Source organism: Trichosurus vulpecula, chromosome 5 (genome assembly GCF_011100635.1).
Source record: "Trichosurus vulpecula isolate mTriVul1 chromosome 5, mTriVul1.pri, whole genome shotgun sequence".
Classification (NCBI taxonomy): Eukaryota; Metazoa; Chordata; class Mammalia; order Diprotodontia; family Phalangeridae; genus Trichosurus; species Trichosurus vulpecula.
In genome coordinates this window covers 247317257-247340547 of record NC_050577.1, presented here as the reverse complement: position 1 = coordinate 247340547, position 23291 = coordinate 247317257, and the positions used below count along the sequence as shown (strand labels likewise).

General features: G+C 35.2%; 1 protein-coding gene across 1 annotated transcript in view; it reads left to right on the top strand.

The window, feature by feature from the left end:
- Nucleotides 1–23291, top strand: part of TBC1D15 (TBC1 domain family member 15) — an 82439-nt gene that overhangs the window by 23362 nt on the left and 35786 nt on the right. The window contains exons 5-10 of the mRNA XM_036759611.1: nucleotides 4648–4858; nucleotides 11797–11899; nucleotides 13141–13338; nucleotides 14782–14910; nucleotides 15371–15474; nucleotides 17259–17353. Coding sequence (XP_036615506.1) covers nucleotides 4648–4858; nucleotides 11797–11899; nucleotides 13141–13338; nucleotides 14782–14910; nucleotides 15371–15474; nucleotides 17259–17353 — 840 coding nt within the window. The remainder of the gene's footprint in view (nucleotides 1–4647; nucleotides 4859–11796; nucleotides 11900–13140; nucleotides 13339–14781; nucleotides 14911–15370; nucleotides 15475–17258; nucleotides 17354–23291) is intronic.

The window sequence follows — 23291 nt, the reverse complement described above, 5'->3', positions numbered from 1 at the left end:
GAGAACAATTCCTCAAAACTAACCAACGCATTAGTTAGTAGTTTATACTATGAAGACCCTTTGTTTTAAAAGAATGACTTAAGTGTTGTGGTCTTTTCTTTTTTTAACTTGAGTTGTTGTTCAGTCATTTCAGTTGTGTCTGACTCTTTGTAACCCCATTTGGAGTTTTCTTGGCAAAGATAATGGAGTGGTTTGTCTTTTCCTTCCCCAACTTATTTTACAGATGAGGAAACTGAGGCAAACAAGGTTAAGTGACTTGCCTAGGGTCACATAACTAGTAAACATCTGAGGCTGGATTTAAATTCCAAGCTCCAGGCTCTATCTGGGCTTTTAAAATGTATAGTGCTTTTTTTCTTGTTAATATTATATTTAAAGCAACAGTTAAGATTTTGTGGATTTTTTTTGCCTGTTTCATTATTCAGATCATGAATAAGCTGACTAGATCCTAGCTGAGACAATCTTACTATATTTGTGCATATCCATTTAGTAAATAGTAAGACATTAGTAGGATTTTTTGATATGGATTGTGGAATCGAATTTGTTAGTCATACTGCAGACAAAATTATTTCTGATGAAAATGTTTTTTTTTTTTGTAATTAAGCAAGAATTTGAAGCTCTTGGGTGATAGGTTCTATGATAGGAATACTATCTGTGATTTTGCAGCTTTATATATAGTCTTTTACAGCATTCTACCTCAAATCAGGAGGAGACTTATCAACTAGAACTTTGGAATCCTGAGAAAAGACAGCAGAGTAGGATTTTGGTATGTGATCCATGAGATAATAAAGACCCCTCTGGACCAGATCATAGGAATTGGTTATATGTATGAAATTAATTAGTGTTTTAAAATGTTGACTATTTTTAATAGACCTTGTGAGAGACTAAAAACAAAGGCCGAGAGACTGTTTAAAATAAGGGAGTCCTTATTATCATTATTCTGTTTCTCAACTCAGGAAAAGAAGGAAACAGTCTGAAATGGATTTTAGATTAATACAGTTAGGCTACTGTTTTTTATTAAATGTATAATTTAGGAAAATACCCATTTAAGTATTGCAGTGGGACATACAATAGGAGTGACCTTTATTCTGCAATTAATAAAGGTTGAGACTCTGTATAAAAATAGCTAAATGGTAGGTTGGGTCCAGGGTTGATAACACTGAACATACTCTTTTTCACATAAAAAAAAATACACTGTTGCTAAAAGTAAAGATCTGTTTTTTCCCCTTCACCTAAATTTATAAAATTTAAAAGTTACTTTTCTTTACAAAAAAATTTTTATTTCCCATATCAGTTATTCAGAATGTCACATTGACCTGGTGACATATTAAGTACATTGCATATAATTACCAGTGTTTCTGTACCTATTTCTATAATAGCAGCAAAGGGAAAAGAAAAATAATTACTTTTTTTCAGGTCGAAAAGCAAGAAAAATTATGATCTTGAGAGTACTATCCATTTTTTTTTGTCCTTCCAGCTGTTGTTAGTATGCTAGGTTACAGATTTATTTTTCTATTGACCTTGTGCTATGCTAATACTTAACTATTTCTCCTGTTCTCCTTTGCCTGCTAATTTAATGTAATGAAATGTAATAAAAAACGTTTTTTTTCTATATTACATCATCTGCCTTTTTTTCCATTAACTAGGGAAATAAACCCACTTATAATTATATTGCTCAAACATGAAGTAAACTCTTCACATTTTCTGGTTATGAAACAATGTATTTCCAATTTAGCATTCTTTCCTTAGTTTAAATGAATTTTCTTTTGGAGATTTGTGAATTTAAAAGCATTATCCATTACTTTAGTTTCTTTTTGTTATTTTGACATCACTGATTGTCTTTGAAAAGTGAATCTTAATAATTTAGATTTTCAATTTTTGTTAAGCCTTTCCTTCAGGTAAGGCTTTCATTTACAAAAAGGTAGTGATATTAGCTTATTGGGAGAGGTGTAGTGGATTTCCTTTATTATGCCCTGTGTTCTATTATAAGTACCTTTTAAACAAAATTATGTGAAATTGTTACATATATATCTACAACTTAGACTATAGACTTGGAAATTAGGCTAGTTAAGTCACTGTGATGAAGTCCTAATTTGGTGACATGTTGATTTTTCTGGAAGTTGGCATTGGCTGAACTTTCTCCAGGTTGATGAAAATTATAGGAAATTTACAGTGTGTCTACATTTGTACATGAGAATATTTATGGATTTCATCGTGACTCTCCAGGAGTTTTCTTATGTTAACTGTAGAATCCATGGCACTTAGTATTTCCGTTTTCTTAGGATTGGTACCCATTGGTTCATTCAGTTTACCTGGCAAATTCAAGAAACATTTATTGCAGTTCCCACTGTGAGCACTGTGTTAGGTGTTGGGAAAGTTACAAAGTTTAGGTAAGTTGTAGTTTCTGATCTCGTGGTGTATATGGTTGAGTAGAGGTTGTCACATATACAGATGACTAAAATGGAAGCAGTGTGATACAGTGAAAAGAGTAATAGTTCAAGAAACAAAGGACCTGTGTTGAAATTTAACTCTGTGACTGGGCAAATCACTTAAATTACCTGCCCCTGAGACCAAGACAACAGCCTTAAAACAGGTATCATTTGGTTTTTTAACTTGAATAACATGATTTTTCTTTTTTAATCAGTATTTTATTTATTGGGATATTGAAATAATAAATTTATTTATATGAAATAATATGAGGTTATTTTTTAGTTGTATCATCTGTTAAGAGTAAGGACAAGACTTTCCTTCAAGCCTGGCCCAGTGTGTGGGTGCTTCCTAAAGGCTCAACTGAGTATTTGTTTTTGTGTGTGGGGATATTTATAAACCAAACAACTATTAGGAAATTCTTCTGTCAGGGTCACATTTGTGCATCTGTTTCACCTGTTTTGGACTGAGGTCTCAATTTATTGTTTCACATATTAGTAGGAGGTATTTTTGAATGTCAGATACTTTTTTTTGTCAGTTGCACATTTCTCATATCCTAGATGGAACCCAGTATTACTTTGCAAGTAGGAAACTATCAGAAAATTCTTTAATTTGTCTCCTGTTGATAATTTTATTGTGAAAAGTTAATAATTTGGTAACTTTTTTCATATCACTGTAATGTTATGAAAATTTTGAGAGGAAATGGATAAATGGATGAAAAAGCGTTTATTAAGCCCTTACTGTGTGTGAAGCCATAGGACCAACTACTGGCAGAGAAGTCTTTCTCCCCACTACCCCTCTCCATGCTCACCTAGGTGCCACAGAACCCGAAAGAATATTTGATACCAGGTACACTTTTCCCCCAACTTTCCCTCCAGTGCCTTCCTCTTCTCCCTCTATGCTGACACCCTTCTACTACCTTTTGGTCATGGCTACTCATACCACTTTGATGAGCAGGAAGCCACCAACTCATCTTGAGACCTCTAAGCCTTACCATCTATCCTGCCGTTTGCATCTTAAGACCTCCAGGTCTCCTTTCCACATGGGCATTTCCACATTAAACATGCCTGGCATTGCTGTCTGACTTTTGGTTCACCCTAAAGATGTCTGGACCATCCCAGTCTCTTTGCTACTGTGCCATTAGGACTTCATGGCTTTTCCATAGGCCCTGCCTCTGAACCCTCTTAAATGTTATTACCACCAACATATGTGAATACCAGTATTGGGAGCTCCTTGTGAGTAGGGTCGGTCTTGCCTTTCTCTTTGTGTCCCTAGCATTTAGTACAGTGCTTGACATAGTAAGTACTTAATCAATGCTTTTTTTTATCCATACTTTCTCAAAATTTTCATAAAATCACAGTGATCTTAAAAAAAAGCTTAATGTAGCAAGTTATTATCTTTCACAACGTAATCAAAATTAGAATGTAAATAAAACATTTCCCAGTACTTCTGTATTGATAAATATTTAAAGCTATGCATATAATCGTGTATATACATAAATGTGTTGCAATTTTTGTCCTTCTTAAGTGTTTCTCCTACCTTTCCATTTAGTAATGGTCGTGTACATTTGAGGTGAGGAAATAGTGTCGTGTTTTATGATAGAATAATAATTTTGGAGTTGTAAAGGCTTTTATGATCAAACTCCCTCCTTTTCCAGATAAAGGATACTGAGGCCAGAGAGGTTATGACTTTCCCAAAGTCATATAGTTAATTAATGGTGGAGCATGTACTAGAACCCAACTCAGGTTCAGTCATTTGCCTGCCTCTACCCTTTATCACTCTTCTGTGTATATGTATCTTCATGTTGTGTGTGTGTGTGTATGTGTATGTGTGTTTCATACTAACCATTATTGAGTGTGGTTACTCTCAAGGGACTAAGGAATCTTAATTCCATGTGAGGACTTGATGATTTACCAGTGTGCCAGCAACAGATGTGCAAATATTGCCTTAGATTATAGGTGATTTTGTAGAATGTGAAGAGGAGAGGAAATAATTTGAAACAGGGAAGAATAAATTTTGAATGTTTTAGCCCTGGAGCAATCGTTATAAAAATTGACATGAGTGAATATCTTGCACTGTTCACTCCAGGTGGGAAAGCATAGGTGTTCTTGTTATAATGCAGAAAGATGCAGAAAATTTTTATTAGGAAGTCATGAGGTGGTTGATTAATACCTTTTTTAAAAAGGTGAACAAAATATTACGGCATGATTTTTTGTTTTTAAGATGCTCCAAGTCATACGAATGGGAAAAGCAAATGGTCATTCCTGTTCAGTTTGACAGACCTGAAGTCAATCAAGCAAAACAAAGAGGGTATGGGCTGGTCTTATTTGGTATTCTGTCTAAAGGATGACGTCGTTCTCCCTGCTCTTCATTTTCATCATGGAGATAGCAAACTACTGATTGAATCTCTTGAAAAATATGTGGTATTGTGTGAGTAAGTATTACATTATTTTATATCTTTTCAAATTGGGCTCTTGTAATAATTATAGGCTGAAGTATTCTCAGTTTTTATTATCTGAAGTCTGTGTTGCCTAAGCACTGCTATATTCTTTTCCCCTGTGACCTTGATGTTAGTCATTAATCATATCTTGAATATGTTAAGTTTGTATTTTTATGCTTATTAACTTAATAATGTTAAATTAAAACATCTTAAAAGAATAGCACTATGTTTACTGTGACTAAACTGCAGTGCTATAGCTTACTGAATTTGCTATTATTTATTATACCTTTTTTTATTAAATATGACATCTTAAACTCATTTTTATAAGTTGAGTAGAATACCAGAGTTTCCAATGTGAGAAATAACCTATTAATCCTTGCAGTAGGACCTTGTCTAATAGGATTATATGGGTCTAGAAATAATTTAGATAATCTTTTGGTACCCTGGACTGTGTGTGGCACTTTTCTCTAACATTGTTTACTATCAGAGTCTGAGATAACTCTTATCATAGCCCCTGACTGCCCATTATTGTTAGTGGCAAAAAAGTCAGATGTGGTCGATCTTTGAGGTAGAATTCATGAATGAGGTGAGGCTTGATCTTGGAACTAAACAGGGCGGGGGAAGGGGACTAGAGAGGCAAGAAGTATTGGTATAATATAATCTGGTCTAGAACCTGGGAATTAATAATTGTTATATAGTACTGTGATTTTCAGGCATTATTTCATTTGATCCTTAAAATAGTGCTAGTGGCTAGTGTAGTTATCATATTCATTTCATAAACAAAGAAACCAAGGTTTAGAAAGATTTGATGACATTCACAAAGCTAGCAAATTGTAGAGGTGGGATTCAAACTCGGGTTTTTTCTGACTCCAGTCTAGTATCCTTTCTACTACATCCTTCTGTTCCTTGTTAGCAAGAACTCTTTATCATTAATTTAAGACATAAAATGATTAGGGTGAATAGGAGATTTATTATTAGGTAGGCACAGAGTTGGATAAATATGAGAGACCTAATGAAGAAAAATTGTTATTTCTTAGTTCTCTAGATACTGGTACTAAAGCAATGTTATTGACCCATTTATGTCTTTAGTTTCTTCAATTTAGCGGAAATAGAAAAGGGGTAGTAGAGAGAAAACCACCTTAGGAGCTAGGAAGACCTGAGTTAAATTCAGTTTGATACCTCATAGCTATCTGACCCTGGACAAGTCATTTAACCTCTTATTGCCCTTTAGCAACTCTAATTTTAAGTTGAGCAGGTGCTAACCTGCCCTGGTAGGAGTTTTGTCATAGGTGTTTTTTATACTAGAAAAACCCTGTGCCTGGTCTCAAAAGCACTAGATGCAATATGTACAAGGTGGCTAGAGATCTGTCCTTGGAGAAAGGAAGATTGGGACGAGCTCTGCCTTTGACACAATAGTGGTGGTGTGACCATGGGCCTGAGAGAAAGCTACAATTGATTTGTCGATTTGGTTCAGAAGAGGGGGTCTACATTGGGAATTTCTTGCATATATAAAATCACAGATCCAGGTCCTTTCCACACCCCTGCCTTCCTTCTCCTTGCCCACTTCTCTCCCAAAAAAGCACAGAACGCTTTCATAGAGAGGCAACATCTCATAATGGGTATGTTGTTAGACTTGAAAATAGGGAGACTTGCATTTAGTCCTTTCTCTAACACTTGTTAGCTGTGTGACCACAGGTAGATCATGTAACTTCTCTGGGTCTCAGTTTCTTAATATATAATAACCTGGAATACAACTTTGAGGGTTGTTATTGGGCTCAAATGACACTATGTAAAACATTTTGTGAACTAATTGCTGCTTAAATATCATTGTTGTTTAGTCATTTTCAGTCATGTCTGACTCTTCGTGATTCCTTTTGGGGTTTTCTTGGCAAAGATATTGGAGTGGTTTGCCATTTCCTTCTCCAGCTCATTTGACAGATGAGGAAACCGAGGCAAGCAAGGTTAAATGACTTGCCCAGAATCACACAACTAGTAAGTGTCTGAGGCTGTATTTGAACTCAAGTCTTCCTGACTCTGGGCTTGACACTCTTATCCATTGTGCCTCTTAGCTGCCTGCATAAATATTAGCATAAGTAATTAGGCATTACTATTAATGGGTAATATTTATTTGTTGCTCTCCCTTTATGTGACTGGTGGGAAAAGGTGCCAAAATAACTAAAATTGCTTTCTGGCATTTAGAATCATACTTTAGGAGATGTAAGGATACTTAAGAGAAGTAGCTATTTTAATAATTCAGATTTTAAAAAATACTTCAGGGTCTTTGGTATAGAGATAAGAGATGCTCTTTTAGTTTTTAAATAACCCACTTTTACATAGCACTTTAAGGGTTTACAAAGCACTTTTTCACAATCTCTATGTGGTCGGTAATGAAATTATTATAATTCCCGTTTTGTAGATGAGGAGTGAAACTTTAAGAGGGTAATTGACTTTCCTGTAGTCACATAGCAGTGTGATCTAGTAGGAAGGAGCACAGATTTGGGAATCAGAAGACCTAGGGAAAGATCAGCACTCTGCTGCTTGCTCTGTAAACTGGGCAAATCTGCTCCGCTTCCAGGGTCTTAGTTTTCTCATTAGTAAAATGAGCTAGATGGACTGATGATGTCTAAGGTTTCTTCTAGGATAAGTCAGTTTTTGATCAAGGGCAAGATAATACACTACTTTTTAGAATGTAAATTCCTTGTAAGTAGAGATTGTTTCATTTTTCTCCTTATATCACTAGTGACTAACTCAACATCTGGCACATAGTAGTCACTTAAATGCTTGTTGATTAATTGATTGTATGCTACAGACAATAACTTAATGTACTGACTTGCAGAATTTACTTTGGTATTTGTAGTTTGTTGGATTTTTTCCTTAAGACAGTTTGGAAATATAGAATTTAAATTTTAAGACTGCTGTATGATAGTGAAACTATAGTTTCCCTTTAAGAATGAGTAACCTTCATTTTCCAGGTTTTCCGAATAGCTGGGCATTATCTTTGAGTGTCATAATTTTTAATATTGTAATCATTTGTTTATACGAAGTCTTATAAAATATAATAGAACATTTTCTGCCTTCTTAGAGAGGAAGTGTGTGTGTGTATGTGTACACACAGCATATATATGTATATGTACATATGTATACATACATTATACACAGATACACAATTTGATCTTTTCTTGATGACTAGTGCTATTTTAATTTCTAAAATTTTTTTGTGTTATATAGTTAGAAAGGGAATTGGTCCTTAAATTTGCTTTTTTGGAAAAGTCCCTTGTTTTATCCTCCTTTTTGGTTATTTGCTTCCATCTGAGGAAGGTGGAGTGAAACATGTACCTGGGTAACCTTGGGGAGGGTAACATGGCCTCTTTTCTGCAAACTTTAATTAGTAGATCAGAGAAAGTCTGAAATAGCTATCTCCTAGGTATCTTTTTTACCTTCCAGAAAATGATATTCTTATTGTCAGTTATGTACTTTGTTTTGTCAGCACCATTCAGAGTATTATCTATAATTTATATCTCACTGAAAAAAAATTAACATAGGCACTTCCTCAGCAACTTGTGCCAGCCCTAATGTGCTACTTATCTTAAATTTGTCCATGGCGTGTGAAGGAGCAGTTTGATGTGGTAGGGTATTATGGGGATAACTTGCTCCAAAACTTGTAACTTCTTCATGAAAAGATAAACCTTCAGTAGACATATCACTAGGCCATACTTTCTCCAAATTCTCCTTTGTATTTTACTTTGAACAGAATTCTTTTTTTTTTTTTTTTGGAGTAGGGAAGACCAGGCAATTGGGGTTAAGTGACTTGCCCAAGGTCACACAGCTAGTTAAGTGTCAAGTGTCTGAGACTGGAATTGAACTTAGGTCCTCCTGACTCAAGGGCCGATGCTCAGAATTCTAAGTACAAGCAACATATTGTTATGATGGGCTTAAAAATTATGTATCGTATTTGTACCACATACTAACTTTCTCTTGAAATAATTCTTCTGTAAAAATATTTCATACTTAAAATTATTGACTGAATTAATACATAGCATTGATAGGTATGAAAAGAAAATAATAAATACTACAAGAAATCAACCTCTTCACAATAAGCTCTGTACTGTTCATCTTTTATTTAATGTCTGTTGTATTTTAACATGATACATTGATACCTTCTTTTGAGCCACTGAGATCTAAATAGCACTACCCTTTCTGCACATGAGAGTAGTACAAGGATTTGATGTGCCTTTGGCCTTAGGAACTACTAAGATTTATTTTCTATGACTGACTAACTTTCCAAACTGGAGTGATTTCTTTTTATATTATCAGGTGTGTCTATTGTTTACTGCTGCATCTTATTGCTATTATTTTATTTCTTTTTAAATCACAACATTTCAGAGTTGAAGGAGACGTCAGTGTCCATTTAGTTAAAAAGCAGCTGTAAAAACAAAAGGTCATCCAGCTGTTGCTTGAAGACCTTCAATGAGGAGAAACCCACTACTTCCCAAAGCAGCCCATTACACTTTTGGATAGCTCTCACTTTAAGAAGTTATTGTTTTTTTATATAAAGTGGGAGTAAATTCACTTCTTCACGGTATCTACCTATTTCTCCTTGTTGTACTCTTTAGGACCAGTCATGCTCCCCAAAGTTAAATATCCCCAGATCCTTGAAATGATCACCCTGTGTCATGACCTTGAAGCTCTTCACTATCCTCTTGGCTCTCTGTTCAGCTTATTAGTGTCCTTCCTAAAATGTGGGATTTAGAATTGAACCACACATGTGGCTTATAGCACATATGGCACTATGGCAAAGTATAGGAGGCCTGTTATTTCTTGTTTATGGTTGCTATGTTTCTATTAATGCAGCTTCAGATGATCCTGTTGACTCATGTTGTGCTTCTAGGCCACTAAAACTATCTAGTTTTCTTTTTCTTTTTTTCCCTCCAGAAAACTGGTGTCTGGCCATATTTCTTCCATCTGTTGAAATTGACTTATTTTTGAACCCATGTTCAAAGGTGGATCTTTCTTCCTGCTTGATAGACTGACTAAATCACAGTTACTCAGTTGTAATTTTTGTGTTTTAGGCTTTTGCTGATTCTTTGTTGCTGGATGCTCAGGGGATACTGCTTTGCTGCCAAGGAGGGTTTTTTCTTTTCTTTTCTCTTGCTACTTCTGGTTATGGCCAGTCACTCAACAAGCATGGGTTAAGTGCTTACTTTGTGTCTGACACTGTGCTAAGTGCTGGGGGTAAAAAGAAAAGTCAAGTTTCTGGGTAGAGAAATACTACTATATTTGTTGCTCATCCATTCTAACATTTAAAGCCTATGACTTTTTTTTAGTTTGAACTTTTGAGAAGTAATTTAAAAAATATTCTTGATGAAGATGGAATAAATATTAAATATTTTTGTTACTGAAAATGCTATGCTTAAATGTTACTGTTTTTTCCTTTTGTTGCCTCTTAAAAGTTTATATTTTGAGTAACTGACCTGTAAATTTCCATCAACCAAATAGATGTCCAGGGAAAATGTAGCAATATCTTTAAGGTATTCTGTTTACGTGACTAAATGACTTAGCCTTTGTTCCTTCTGCTGCTTTTAGCAAAACCAAAGGCTTTGAAACTGCTTTTACCTAGGAAGTATGAGAACTGTACATTCTCTGTCTCTGAGCAAGATTCTATTTTGGATTTCATATCCTCTAGCATTACTGTTGCATCCTGTCATGTTAGAATTGAAAAGAGATAACTGTTATTAAAGTTCTTATCTCAGACATTTATAACAAAGTAGATACTGTAGGTAGCAGTGAAACAAATTAAATTTTTGTTTTAAAGACCTAAAAGTTGGGCTTTATTTCATCACCTTCCTGAGCTAAAAACTTTAGAAATTGAAAAAAAATTTTTTTTATTAATTTAAGCATTAAAATTGCTTGGTTATTCAAAATTAGTCAGCTGTTGATAATCTTAATGGACTTATATTATGTGGTCTCATTATGAGAGAAATTTATACAAAGAATTGCTACCAGAACTTGAACAAGTATTAATAACTGTATATTTAACATTGTTATGTGTATGTACATAAATTTTTTATTTGTAATTGGGAATAAGGGAGTAGAATCATAGAATTTGAGAGTTAGAAAATCCATCTGGATTAACCCATAATTGTAATTAGAACCCTAACAGCAATACTTTTTAGTATCATGAATATCACCTTTTGTATTTAACTGATTTTTTTCCATGTACTTATATGACAAGAATAGCCAGACAGTCTTGCTGATGTTATTTATATATTATTTATAATAGCACAGGGTATAAACTTTTAAAAGATTAATTGAAAAAAATTAGGGATAAAGATAGCGATTAGATTTGCTATTTCATTGTTGTGTAGGCAACTTCCAGATTTCATTTCTTTTAAGTACATAATAATTCTGTGTCTCTTGAAGTTCTAAAACTAGTTATAGTTGACTATTACATATTTATTTTTAAGAATTTTGTTTTTTAATGAACACATTTATTTTCTCTCCGTCTCACTTCCTTCTCCTCATTGAGGGGAAAAAGAAAAAAGGAAAACTCAACCCTTATGGCAAACATCACTGCATATTTCTTAGCATTAGATTAGAGAGGAAGCATGGTGAAATGGGAACAGTGTTCCCACTTTGAATCAGGAGACCTGGGTTAGATTTCTGGCACTGATATTCTTTGTGTAGACTTGGCCTTGTAACCTTTTGAATCCAGTGTCTTCATCTGTAAACTAGGGGTGCATAGTACTGAGCTCACAGGATTGTTGTGAGGAAATTGCTTTGTAACCTTAAGGTTGTTATCAGATTAATGCTATTTAGTAGATTGGAGATTTTTCTTATATAATGCTAATGCATTAATTATTTAAAAATTCAGTAGTTACTTCAGTTTGTCACTTTTTCTATAAATTAAATATACAGTCTTCATTTTATTACAGATCTCCACAGGATAAAAGGACTCTTCTTGTGAACTGTCAGAATAAGGGTCTTTCACAGTCCTTTGAAAATCTCCTTGATGAACCAGCCTATGGCTTAATTCAAGTATGTTTTTTAGGTACCTGTAGGGCTAATCTTTCTGTCTTCAGAAATCCTCCAACCCTTTTACCCTCCTTTTCCCGAATACCATTTAACTTGTGTCTATAATTTAAGGAAGCTAACTTTGTATGTGGGTCATGGAGTCAGTCATCATTTTATAATCACAAATCATATGCTTTGAATTTTTAGAGTAAGAAAGTCTCAAGGTTGTTGGTAACTTTTTTCTTGGTCTTTAGCAAATGTTAGGGCAGTGATATTTTTTCCTCATGATCATAGTTCTGATAATGCAAACTAATAGTTTTCTATAAACGTTGAATAAATTTAGCATTGTTCAACTCTGTACAATGTATTGGGTTAATTCATATGAGCTAATTAAAAAGTTAGTTTGGATAAAACCTTGTTGGATCGATTTCTTTGTCATCAACTTATCAGTTATTTTGGAACCTCGTAACCTTTGAGAGTGTTGGGATGCCAAAGGATTTAGTCATATTTATCTACTTAATTGTATTCCACTAAAATATCCAAATACTTTCTGATGCGAAATTATTTTATGCTTTTTGTTGTACTTGCTGATTTCTACGTAAGAATCTTTATTTCTCTGAAATTTTTTTTTTATGAGTTAGACCCTTATTTTCACTGATGATTAATTTTCAACTTGAAATTATTGGATATTTTGGTTAACAATCCATAGTGATATCCCATAAATTATTTTTGCCCATTATTGCTCTAGTGTATCAAATAATTTAACTTATTTATAAGCAGAGTTAATATTGCTTAAGCAATTATAGTTTTCAGATGTATGTTAAATAGATTTTTGTAAGAGTGTAATAGGGTATACCATGCTTCAAGAAATATTTTTTCTGTAAAGGCAGGACTACTAGACAGAAGAAAGTTGTCGTGGGCCATTCACCATTGGAAAGTAAGGACTATATACATTTTTGTTGTATGTGGACTGAATGAGACCCACACATCATTTGTTCTTTTACATTTTGAATCAGTAGCAGCAAGTTGATACATATGATAGAATACTTGTCTTTGATTTTTACTCAATTAAAAGGTTTGCATAGAGAAATTCAAATTTTTCTTCCCAGGAAACAATAGAGTCTTGTAGAGAAAAATCTTAGAAAATCTTCTTTGTTTTAGTTTGATTCTCCTCTCTTACTCTGTTTGACCATTCTTTTAATGTCCATTTGTTTACTTTTTGGTACAGTACTACTAAAGTTACGTTTTTTTTTCCTGTTCTGTAGAAAATCAAAAAGGACCCATATACAGCAACTCTTGTAGGATTTTCCAAAGTCACAAACTACATTTTTGATAGTTTGAGAGGCAACGATCCTTCAGCTCATCAGCGACCACCTTCAGAAATGGCAGATTTTCTCAGTGATGCTATTCCAGGTTTAAAAATAAACCAACAAGAAGAACCAGGATTTGAAGTCATCACTAGAGTGAGTGGAAATATGTGTTTGTACAACTTTCATTTTACTGATTAAAAAGAAAAAAAAATATCTTGTACTGAAAGTATAAAAGCTAGAAGGTTGATTTGACTATAGTGGCATATCACTATCATCATCTTCTTTCTCTTGAGCTTCCCATCCATCATTGTTTAGCGTTCCTTACTTATAATGCACTTTCTGTTATCAATTCCTTTTGATTTTAACTTGACCGACTTTTTTTCTTTGAGTTCCTTCTCATTATTTATGGGCTATATATTGCCATGGTGCTTTGTAACTTTAGAGGAAATAATCTCTGCCCTAGTTCCATTTCTACTTATGAAACCCGGGCCTAAAAGTAACAAATGTTTTCTTTTAGTTGACTGATAGTGGACTTAATTTATTCTAATTTTGCTGTTTCCCACCCTTAAATAGAGCTTTTGTTTTCACTTATTTTCACTCAAAACTGGCCTTAAGCCCTGAACTGTGACATACTCTTATATCTGCTCGGAAAGGACTTTGGTTTTTGACAAGTTCTGGGTTCGAATACATATAAAACATTTCAAATATTTAAATTATACTGCAAAAGTGGATTAATTTACAAATTTGAGTAGTTATAAATTATCCACATCTGCTAAAAGAAGTATAGTATAAAATTATTAATGTTGCTTAAGGGGGTCATCTATCAGTTACCTAAAAATGACATCTTTTAGTGGTGAGTAAAAATGTGTTCTAGGTGATAATTCATAGAATAACTTTATAACCAAATTTAAAAAAAATGGAGTGCACTGGTTTGAACTGTTTGTTACATACTTTGTAAGTTGCTTCCATGTGAGATTTTAGCATAGTGTGGTATAGAGAGAGGAGTTTAGTCTTGGAGTTAGAGCAACTAGCTCTTCTGTCTTGTGACCTGGGTGTGATTGCCCTGGAAAAAAATTTCATCTCCCTAGGTGGTGGTCTAAATCAGGGATTATAGTTGTGGATCTGTGAAGTTTTTAAAAAGATATTTTGATAATAGTTTCAATATAATTGATTGCTTTAGTTGTCTTACATAGCTTATTTTATTTGAAAATGTTATTCTGACGATTTCATAGGCTTCACTAGACTGCCATGACAAAAAAAAAAGGGTTAAGCGCTCCTGGTGTCTAGATGTTTCTCAGATCCTTTATAGCTCTAAATTTAAGATTCTGTGATTTTCTTTTTTTTTGCCTTAGTACCCAACATTTATGTGCTTGTTAGCAGGGGGGGAAAATGTGTTTGATGCCAACTATACTAGGTAGTTTAGATGTTGCTTACTGCATAAGTTTATGAAATGGAGAAAATAAATGGAAGAGCATTTTTAAAAGTGAGGGTATTATGATGTCCAACAGATAACTGTTATTTTATTTTTTGTAGTAAGAGATTATTTCCTGTCATTGCTTAATGGTGTGAAGTTTGTAACTTATCTTTCCATTTTAGATTGATTTAGGAGAACGACCTATTGTTCAGAGGAGAGATCCTGTATCCCTGGATGAGTGGTCTAAGAACATGGATTCAGAAGGAAGAATCTTAAATGTAGATAGCATGAAGCAAATGATATTCAGAGGGGTAATTTAATTAACTCATATCATAAGTTATTCAAGGGAAGAGCTATTTTGTTTCCTTGAAGCCACGAGTTTTCCTGAAGAAATGGGGTGCTGATGCTGAAGCCTCTTGAACTGTTTGGGAGTCAGAGGGAGGAGTTACTTGAAAGTTAGGGGAAAAGGGTTTCTTGCCCCTATAAATGCCCATGGCCTATGGGTGTGGCAGAGCGACAGTATCTGGTATCATATCCACCAGATTGGTCTTTATAATCTACTTATTAGTCATGGACCACATGTTCATGCCATTTAGCTCTTAAGAAATTCAAATGTTTCAGTGGGATATAAGGAAAAAATAATATTCATTGAATTGATACCATTTAAGGAAAATTCCATATATGTGTAACCTTACTATGTCATAGTTTAGGAGTAAGTTCTATAGTCAGTCTTTCATTATTACTAATTTGTTTAATATGCACTTACCTCAGGGACTCAGTCATGTGTTGAGAAAACAAGCATGGAAATTCCTTCTGGGATATTTTCCTTGGGATAGTACTAAGGAAGAAAGAACTCATTTGCAAAAATTAAAAACGTAAGTATTAGCACAGTATGACATTCTTAGTAGGCATTTAATAAATGTTTATTGATTTTAATTATTAAAAAAGTAGCTCATCCATATAAATTAACATAGATATGATGGCTCAGGATGTGGGCTATTTCAGATATTGACACATGAAAATTTTTATTAAGAAATGGAAATACAGTTAAGAGTTCTGTCAATATGTGATACATCAGGCTCAAGTGTTCATCATCATCAGATGCACTACCATTATGACATTGTGAACTGTAAGAGAGCGTTTGGCTTGCTTTGGGGATTGGGAAAGACATTCTCATGTCTGATATCATTTGGAAAGAGCTTTGCACTTGGATCTTTGTGATTTAGTTTCAAATCTTGTCCCCTGCACTGCCAAATTGTATGACAGTAGATGATGCATTTAAGTTCTATATTCTTCAGCTTTCTCTTCTGCAAAATGGAGGTGATAATTCTTATACTACCTATTTCATAGCTTTGTGAGAGGAAATTCTTGAAAACTGTTGAGAAGATATACATGTGGATTATTAATTCAAAACCCTTAAAAAATTTAGTAGTAGCCTTTTTGAGAATTGCCCTATACTGGTTAAAATAGTCTATTCATCACCATATTTGTTGTCTTAGGCAGCTCTTACAGATATCTTGGATTGGATTAGCATTCATTAAATACTAAAATTAGAAAAATGTAATTCATTTGCTGTTTTTCCTTTTTACAGTGAAAGAATTAAGAGTTTTTCGTTTTGCATTATATTTATTGCTAGAGGTAGGCATAATTCAGATTTTCTTCAGGTCATATTTCCTACTTAGGGATTTCAAAATTGTTCTTTGTGACAGTGGTTCATATGTATTTTCTGCCAATGATATCACTGTACTTAAATAGTATAAGATTTCATTAATATTTTATATATTTTGCCAGTATCTAAAAGATCTAAAAGACTAGCTAGCTAGTTCAGCCTCCTCATTGTATAGCTGAGGAAACTGAGGCCACAGAAGAATGTCTTGCCCAAGGCCACAAAGTAGTAAACTTGAGATTTGAACACCAAAACCCTCACTTCAAATTCAGTGTTATTTCTACTATATCATGCTGCCAAAATACCTGGTTATGCTGAAGTGTTCTAATGATTGGAAAATGTTGTCCTTAAATAACTTTTTATTATAAGTGTTTTTCTTTATAATTGCTTTAGAAACCTAAATGATCAGTGTGTTTTATGGTCACAATATTATTTGGTAGGTTGGATTTCAAGAATAGCTCTAAATATTTTTTATCCTGACTAGATTCCTGTGGCCTATGTGGGGTTATTTTTGCAGGTGTTTAAGTTAACACCTAGCTTAGAGGCAATTAAAAATTGTTCATTTAGTGATTAATTGATGTAAAGGCAGACGTAAGAGATACGGAGTTGATAGACCTGGCTTCATCCTGCTTGAAACACTTTATTCATTTGTGTAACTGTGAGCAAGTAACTTTACCTATGAGCCTTAGCTTCCTCATCAGTATAGTGGGGACATCAATACTTATACCATCTACCTCACAGAGTTGTGAGGAAATCACTTTGTAAACCATAAAATGCTATATAGTTTTGAGTTTTTATTTTCAATATGATGATAATGAAGGATTTCACCATGATGGTGTTAATATGAAATAATGTCCCATAGGCATCTTAAATACTTTTGATAATTCTTTTATACTTTGATGATTTGTTTTTATAGAAAAATTGGAGTTCTCAAATAATAAAAATAGACTACATAAAAAGTTTCTTTTGGTATAAAATTATTTTCTTCTTTAGTGATGAATACTTCCGGATGAAATTGCAGTGGAAATCTGTCAGCGAGGAGCAAGAGAAAAGAAACTCAAGGCTGAGGGATTATAGGAACCTTATAGGTAATTTTCCCTTATGAATTTGGAAATGCCACTGATGGGGAAGGAAGCGATTAACTTAAAATATTTTTAAAAGGTTAGAGAAGTAACTTTTATGCTTCACATTTTAGGACTTGGAGATGTAGATCAGAAAATAGAAATGAAAAACTGAAAAGATGGAGGATGGATTGCATGCAGATTTCATTGTATAGTTCCTCATCCTGTGGCTGATTAAGTGAACTTTCCACAAAATTGAAACTCACCCCTTTATGTACTTAAACTTAAAATGTTTCACTGTTTGTGATAGGAAACATATTGCACATTTCTACTTTTAAAAATACACTTTTTTTGCTGTTTTTTCATCTTTAAACTGGTCATTCCCAGACTCTCCCTCTCCCTACTGAACCCTCCCTTGTGTCAGCAAAAATAAAACAAAACAAAAAAGTTAACCAAAATATCAGATACAGAGACCACATCTGATAGTGTATCTAAAATTAATTTTCTGCTCTCTGGAACCTTCATTTATTTGTTCCATTACTCTGAGTTTGACTTCCTTTTAATATCTTTAAGAACTCTCCTACTTATCTGAGTCTCCTCCTGAACTTTGTCCCATTTTCTTCCATGTTTTTTAAAAATGATTCAAAGACTCTTCTTTCTTATCTTTTTGTTTTGGCAGGGCATCACTATCATTGTCAGTCTCTTGCTTTTTCCATTCCTTTCTTTCTTTTTTTTTTTTTTTTTGGAGGGGGAAGGCAGGACAATTGGGGTTAAGTGATTTGCCCAAGGTCACACAGCTAGTAAGTGTGTCAAGTGTCTGAGGCCGCACCCAGGTCCTTCTGATTTCAGGGCCAGTGTTCTACTCACTGCACCACCTCGGTGCCCCCATTCTTTCCATTCCTAAATCTTACCATATTAAACAACAATAATAACAAAAATAAAAAGAAATTAATGCACCCATCTTTGTAACATGTAAACATAGTCAAGCAGAACAAATTAATACCAGTGGAATTGTGCCTGGTTATTACGTTGAGCAGAGTTCTTAAGTCTCTTTCAAAGTTGTTTTTTCTTACACAGTTGTAGTCCTTGTATAAATTGTGTTTGTTATTTCTTACTCTACGGTGATGCTCCTTTTACATTTATATGCTATAGATTTTTCTTGGGCACTGATTTGGTTCCCATTTCTTTGTTCCTGCAAAGAATTGCCGCTGTTATGGTATACATTAGATTTTTTTTTTCTGTCTGTGACTTCTTTGGAGTATACATGTAATGCTGGAATTACTGGGTTAAAGGGTATGAGCAGTTTGTTACTTTCATAGCATAATTCCAAATAGAAATCCAGAAGAGTTTGAGCAGACCTGTCATTCCTCCAGCTTCCCATGGCATCTCCTTTCCCTATCTTAGGTGAGGCCTCATACTTCACCAAAAAATTTGAGGACATTTGCTAAATATTTCCTCCTTTTACCCTTTTCTTATTTCATACCATTTAAATGTTTTCCTCCACTGTCTGCTCTGCCCTTATCTCATAAAAAGTTGTGGCCCTTCTCCTTGCCAAGGCAAACCCCTCTACATGCACACTTGATCTCATTTGTCATTTGTCTTTAATTTCTCCCTTTTTAGTGTTTTTTCCCCCCAGCTGTCTACAAATGCATCCATGTGTCTTCTGTCCTTAAAAAGATACTCTCTTGATTTATCATGCTGGCTTGCTATCATCCTATGTTTTCCTTCCCTTTGTGACTAAACTTTAGAAAGCCATCTATACTTGGTGCCTCTACTTCTTCTTCCTCTTCTAACTCTAGAGTCTGACTTCAAACCTCAACATTCAGCCAAAACTACTTTCTTCAGCAGTTACCAATGATCTCTCAGTTGCAAATCTACTGGCCTCATCTCAGTCTTCATTTTTCTTGACTTCTTGTAGTCTTTGACACTGTTGATTACCTTCTCCTAGATACTCTTCTCTCTGGCACTGCCCTTTCTTCGTTCTCCTGCTTAGCTCCTGCTTTTTAGCCTTCTTTGCTGTGTCTTCATCCAGGTCATGCTCACTAATCATAGTAAAGTTTGTTTTTGGCCAACTTCTTTTCTCCCTCTATGGTATTTCACTTGGTGATCTCATCAGCTCCCATAGGTTCAGTTATCTCTAAGTAGATGGTTCTTAGATCTACTTAGCCAGCTATAACTTCTCCTGACCTCCAATTGTACATCATCAGACTGCCTATTGGACATCTCAGACTAGATATCTTGTAGACATCTGAAATTCATCATGTCCAAAACATAACTCATTACCTTTCCCCCCATACCCAGCCCTCTTCTGAATTTCCTGTTAACTGTTGAGGGTACCACCAGTATCCTCCCAGGCATTCAGGCTTGCAGACTCGTTGTCATGTTCCAGGACTCTCTGTGTTTTTAATCTCTTGTCAAGTCTTGTTATTTCTGCCTTCCCAACATCTATTGTGTGCATCCCCTTTTCTCCATTCACACAGTTGCTAAGCTGGTGTAAGACTTGTTACTTCATGCGTACACTATTATAGTAGCTTTCTATTTGGTCTCTCTCTGCCATCCTTCATTCAAGTGCCAAAGTGCACAGGTCTGACCATGTCAGCCCCCTACTAAATAAATTCCATTGGCTCCCTATTAGCTCCAGGATCAAATATTTTAATTCCTCTTTACACACTGTGTGACCTAGTGACACTGGCCTTCTTGCTTTTCCTCAAACATGACACTACTACATCTTCCAGTTCTGTGGCTTTTCCCTGGTTGACATCCCCCGACCCCCAACCCCTGCCCCGCTTCCCCTCGTGTCTACATTGCTTTCCTTCTTTGTTTCTTCCTCCTACATCACCTGGCTTCCTTTTAGACTCTGCTAAAATGTCACCCGCTATCTTTTCTGGTTCCCCTCTTAGAGCTAATGCCTTCCCTCTGAGATAATCTTTTCATTTGTATCATCTTGTATTTATGTAGTTGTTTTTTCATGTTTTCTTTTCCATTAGAATGTAAGCTGCTTGAGGCCAGGCACGGTGCTTTTGTCTTTTTTTTGTATCATTAGAGCTTAATATAGAGTAACATAGTAATATAAGTTGCCAGGAGTACTGAGAACTTGTGACTTTTCAGTCTATATCAGGCAGGTCCAGGACTTTAACCCAGATCTTCTTTACTTTGAAGCCAGTTCTCTTACTCACTGAACCATGATGCTTTTTGACTGTTGTAGGAAAGTAAATGAATAGGTTCCTTTTATTAATAGGAAAAACAAAATACAGTAAAATCTATTTAATGTTTACTAGGGTAATGCTAGGCTGAATTACTTATTTTTTAAAAATACAGTTGCTTTTTTATTTATTTAATATATTTAGTTTTCAGCATTGATTTTCACAAAGAGTTTGAATTACAAATTTTCTTCCCATTTCTACCCTCCTGCCCGCTCTCCAAGATGGCGTATATTCTGGTTGCCCTGTTGCCCTTGGTCAGCCCTTCCTTCTGTCACCCCACTCCCCTCCCATCCCCTTTTCCCTTCCTTTCTTGTAGGGCAAGATAAATTTCTATGCCCTATTGCCTGTGTATCTTATTTTCTAGTTGCATGCAAAAACTTTTTTTTTGTTTTCGAACATCTGTTTTTAAAACTTCGAGTTCCAAATTCTCTCCCCTCTTCCCTTCCCACCCACCCTCCCTAAGAAGTCAAGCAATTCAACATAGGCCACATGGGTATCATTATGTATAACCTTTCCACAATACTCATGTTGTGAAAGGCTAACTGTATTTGCTCATTGCTAACCCATCACCCTTTATTGAATTTTCTCCCTTGACCCTGTCCCCTTTCGAAAGTGTTTGTTTTTGATTACCTCCACCCCCATCTGCCCTCTCTTCTATCATCCCCCCTTTTTTGTCTCCTTCCTCCTTCTTTCCTGTGGGGTAAGATACCCAATTGAGTGTGTATGGTATTCCTTCCTCAGGTGAAATCTGATGAGAGCAAGATTCACTCATTCCCCCTCACCTGCCTTCTCTTCTCTTCCTACAGAACTGCTTTTTCTTGCCACTTTTATGCGAGATAATTTACCCCATTCTATCTATCCCTTTTTCCCCCTCTCAATATATTCCTCTCTCATCCCTTAATTTGTTTTTATTTCTTTTAGATATCATCCCTTCATCTTCAACTCACCCTGTGTCCTCTCTCTCTCTCTCTCTCTCTCTATATATATATATACACACACACATACATATATACATACATACACACACGTATACATATATATATACATACATATATACATACATACATACATATATATATACACACACACACACACACATGCACACACATATGCATATTCCCTTCACCTACCCTAATACTGAGGTCTTATGAATCATACACATCATCTTTCCATGTAGGAATGTAAACAAAACAGTTCAACTTTAGTAAGTCCCTTGCAATTTCTTTTTCTTGATTACCTTTTCATGCTTCTCTTGATTCTTGTGTTTGAAAGTCAGATTTTCTATTCAGCTCTGGTCTTTTCATTGAGAAAGCTTGAAAGTCCTCTATTTTATTGAAAGTCCATATTTTGCCTTGGAGCATGATACCCAGTTTTGTTGGGTAGGTGATTCTTGGTTTTAATCCTAGCTCCATTGACCTCCAGAATATTGTATTCCAAGCCCTACTGTCCTTTAATGTAGAAGCTGCTAGATCTCATGTTATTCTGATTGTGTTTCCACAGTACCCAAATTGTTTCTTTCTGGCTGCTTGTAGTATTTTCTTCTTGATCTGGGAGCTCTGGAATTTGGCGACAATATTCCTAGGAGATTTCTTTTTGGGATCTATTTGAGGAGGCGATCGGTGGATTCTTTCAATTTCTATTTTGCCCTGTGGCTCTAGAATATCAGGGCAGTTCTCCTTGATAATTTCTTGAAAGATGATATCTAGGCTCTTTTTTTGATCATGGCTTTCAGGTAGTCCAATAATTTCTAAATTCTGTCTCCTGGATCTATTTTCCAGGTCAGTGGTTTTTCCAATGAGATATTTCACATTGTCTTCCATTTTTTCATTCCTTTGGTTCTGTTTTATGATATCTTGATTTCTCATCAAGTCACTAGCTTCTACTTGCACGAATCTAATTTTTAAGGTAGTATTTTCCTCAATGGTCTTTTGGACCTCCTTTTCCATATGGCTAATTTGGCCTTTCAAGGCATTCTTCTTCTCATTGGCTTTTTGGAGCTCTTTTGCCATTTGAGTTAGTCTGTTTTTTAAGGTGTTGTTTTCTTCAGTGTATTTTTCAGCAATTTTTTGGGTCTCCTTTAGCAAGTCATTGACTTGTTTTTCATGGTTTTCTCGCATGCTTCTCATTTCTCTTCCCAGTTTTTCCTCTACTTCTCTAACCTGCTTTTCCAAATCCTTTTTGAGCTCTTCATGGCCTGAGACCAGTTCATGTTTGTCTTGGAGGCTTTTCTTGTAGGCTTTTGACTTTGTTGACTTCTTCTGACTGTACGTTTTGGTCTTCTTTGTCACCAAAGAAGATTCCAAAGTCTGAGTCTGAATCTGAGTCTGTGTTTGCTGCCTGGCCATGTTCCCAGCCAGCTTACTTGACCCTGGAGTTTTTTTGTCAGGGTATGACTGCTTGTAGAGCAAAGAGTACTTTGTTCCAAGATTGAGGGGATGCACCATTGATTTCAGAGCTATTTCTATACAGCCAGCTCTGCCACACCAGCACTCCTCTTTCCCCAAGAACCGCCGACCTGGACCTGACACAAATCTTAAGCAGGCTCTGCCCTCTTGCTCTGATCTGCCACTTAATTCCTCCCACCAGGTGGGCCTGGGGCCAGAAGCAACTGCAGCTGTAGTTCTGTAGCTGCCCCACCTCTGCTGCCCCCTGGGGCGGTGGCTGAACCGTGAATTCTATCTCCCTATCCCCAGCAGCTTTTCCCACTAACCTTCTCTGTTGTCCTTGGTGTTTGTGGGTTGAGAAGTCTGGTAACTGCTGCA